Source organism: Austrofundulus limnaeus, unplaced genomic scaffold, assembly GCF_001266775.1.
Source record: "Austrofundulus limnaeus strain Quisiro unplaced genomic scaffold, Austrofundulus_limnaeus-1.0 Scaffold59, whole genome shotgun sequence".
NCBI lineage: Eukaryota > Metazoa > Chordata > Actinopteri > Cyprinodontiformes > Rivulidae > Austrofundulus > Austrofundulus limnaeus.
Window position 1 is genome coordinate 115730 of NW_013952461.1, and position 2773 is coordinate 118502.

Consider the following 2773-nt stretch of genomic DNA (forward strand, 5'->3'; position numbering starts at 1 on the left):
TTTCTTTATTTTTCTTTATTAAATTTTTTGACACTATAAATAACTCATTTTTCTCCGACGAGCACAAACCTTTGCAGAAGATCTCTCCGTCCCTGTCAGCGAGGGTCGTAGACTCCAGGCCTTTACCACACTTGGCACAACGAAAGCAGCCTTTGTGCCACGACTGATGAAGACAAAAAAAGGATTTCCTTTCAGAACGGTGCAAACATAAAGCCTGTCGCAACAAATCACAACTTTGGATTCTATAGTCAACACGAATCAGAAAATTTGTTTTTTTTTTCTCTCTCACGTTGCCTCCCCCGATAACCTTCTCCGCTGCGTACACAGTTTTCCCACATCGAGGACACACGTCAGATCCCGCGGCTTTCTGAGCAAACTTGGAGGAGTTGCTGTTGTTTGTGGGTCGATGAGGAGCTTGTCTGTCAAGACAGTTTTTATGTATGTAAGAATTTTGTATGCGGGCAAACATTTAGTCAAGGGTGCAGAAATACTGCGTTTATTAAAACTCTTTTGAAAGCCTTGCTTTAAAAAGCTCATCGCAGTTTATTTAAATATTTTTTTTGTAACAAAAAAAGGACATGTTGCTCACACTTCAGGCTTTATTCCAAGTCCTTCTCCTGTGTCCATGCTCAGCGTTCCAGCTCCACCTCCAAAACCGTAGCCTTTTGGACCATATTTCTTGCCATAGCACGATTTGCAGTAAATTTCGTTTCCGTGCACGGCCACAGTGGTGCTGTCCAAGTTCTTCTTACAGACCACTTACAGCAAAGAAAATAGAGAAAAAAACTGTCTTTTTTTTGTATCAGTTCTCAAGACTTTATCTTCCAAACATGGCAACTAAAATAAGTGAAGTCAAATAATGTGTGGCACTGACACTCRCAGAGTCAAATGAGTTCATATCTGTGTTGGACGGGGCGTGAGTGAAACCCTTCTCTGCCATRAAAGGAAAACCAAACCTTTGTTACGTTTACTCGAGATCCAAATAAGGCCCGAGATGGCTGAGTGAAAACCTGGAGATGTTCACTTCCCTGCGCTTGAGCCAAATTCTCTGCATTCCTTTGTGGTAGTTTGTGTGTGTGTGTGTGTGTGCGTGTGTGTGTGTTTTTAAGGATTCAGTGAAAATAAAAAACAGATTAGCTGAGAATTTCAGTACATACTGCACAGAAAACAGGATTTGTGCCAGCTCTTCCCCTCGCACTGCACTTCCTCTGCAAAGTAGACGGTTTTCTGGCAGCAGCCGCACTTGTTTCCTCCTCCGAAAGGCATCCTGTGAACACAGGAGTGCAGCTTGTATACATTCTTCTCTCCCTGGTTGTATATCTGATGCTCAGATTTGTGTCGTTCGGCAGACAGAGAGCATCTGTAACACTCGAGGCGATATCTATAAAAGGAGAAATACCAGTTTCCCTCTGGTACATTGCTCCTTTCCCTTCTCTTGTTATGTTTAACCGGCTGGCTGCTGTAGATACTCAGAAAATACTGTAAAATGCAAAGTAGCTCCCAGCATGAGAGAGATGGCTCCATACAGACTCTGCATGTTTGCTTTTTAAAAAAAAATACATCATGAAATGTTTGAAAGGCAGCAGAATGAGCTCGATGAACACAGACAGGCATTTATCTCCTGATTCCTGTGAATAACAAGAAAAGCTCTTCRCTTTGTTTTATCATCCCATTTCAATAACTCTGCCACACAGATACAACGGTTTTATGTGTTTTACTTTAACAACAAATAAAACTGTCCCTTTTTTAATTGAAGCACTGGTGATGATGGTGTCTTCTTAAATTAAACTTCCATCTGTCATCAAATAGGTTTGTAACCTCAACTACACCAGCTAAGACAATAAAACTTTTAAAAATTTCCCACGGTTAGCAATAAGTTCACAAGCATCAGAGATGATTTCATTCCGTCTAAATGGTCATAGAAATGTTTTCATTTCAGAACTGGTATTTCTMATTTTTAATGTTTATTTTAACTCCYAACAAGCMAACAAGAAATATAAGTAAAATTCTCAGAGAGGCTGAATATGAACATCGTTTAACTTACCTGTCCTGAAGTAGACGGCTGCTGCAGTCTGTGGCGTTTAGATGAATGAGTTGAGAAGAAACGTGTTTGATGTGGAGAAGAGTTGGGCTGCGTGGAGACCGGGTTTTAACTGAGGGAGGAGTCAGGGCACACTGAGAGGAGCAGGGAGTTAAAGGGAGGTGAAGACGGTGATGAGGAGGGCAGAACAGAGACAAAGCTAAAGATTACGTCTGTTTGAGTCAGGGACTGTTTTGTTGGGTGAAATCCTTGAAACTGCAGAAATAAATGCAGACCCAAATGGTAAAGAAGCAAACACAGCTTCGGTGTATTTTTTTTAAAGTGGCTAAAGTGTGATATATACTGTATATATACAGTATATATATACATACAGGGGTGAATGAAACTGAAACAACTGGTTTTAGACCATAACATCCCTTTCAGACAGCTTCCTCTTGCTTCCACAGTTAATCCTGTTGGATGTGGTTTGTCCTTCTTGGCGGCAGGGGCGGACTGGGGCAAAAAGGTGGCCAGGGAACAAGGCCGGATTAACCATATAGGCAATCGCCCAGGGACCCATGTCTCCAAAAGGGCACGGACACAACAGATGTGGGATATGCGTGGACATGTCTCCCTGCACTTCCTGCATCTGCACTCTCTGTCCCTGCTCTTTTCTCAGCTGTAACAGCTGTTTTATCCATTATTAACATGTGGTAAAACATTTTTCTGAGCCGTCTTTGAACGCACCATAAG

The 2773-nt window shown here is 41.8% G+C and overlaps 1 protein-coding gene across 2 annotated transcripts in view; it reads right to left on the reverse strand.

Annotated features, from left to right (window-relative positions):
- The window catches only part of csrp1b (cysteine and glycine-rich protein 1b), a 3643-nt gene extending 1495 nt beyond the window's left edge, over positions 1–2148 (reverse strand). The window contains exons 1-5 of one of the 2 annotated variants that reach the window (XM_014009522.1): positions 2045–2148; positions 1158–1267; positions 590–758; positions 290–419; positions 70–163 (exon numbers count right to left, since the gene is read on the reverse strand). In XM_014009522.1, the coding sequence (XP_013864976.1) occupies positions 70–163; positions 290–419; positions 590–758; positions 1158–1266 (502 nt within the window). In that variant the 5' untranslated portion in view covers position 1267; positions 2045–2148. The remainder of the gene's footprint in view (positions 1–69; positions 164–289; positions 420–589; positions 759–1157; positions 1268–2044) is intronic. The other variant, XM_014009524.1, reaches the window with a different exon arrangement.
- Between the last annotated feature and the right edge of the window lie 625 nt (positions 2149–2773).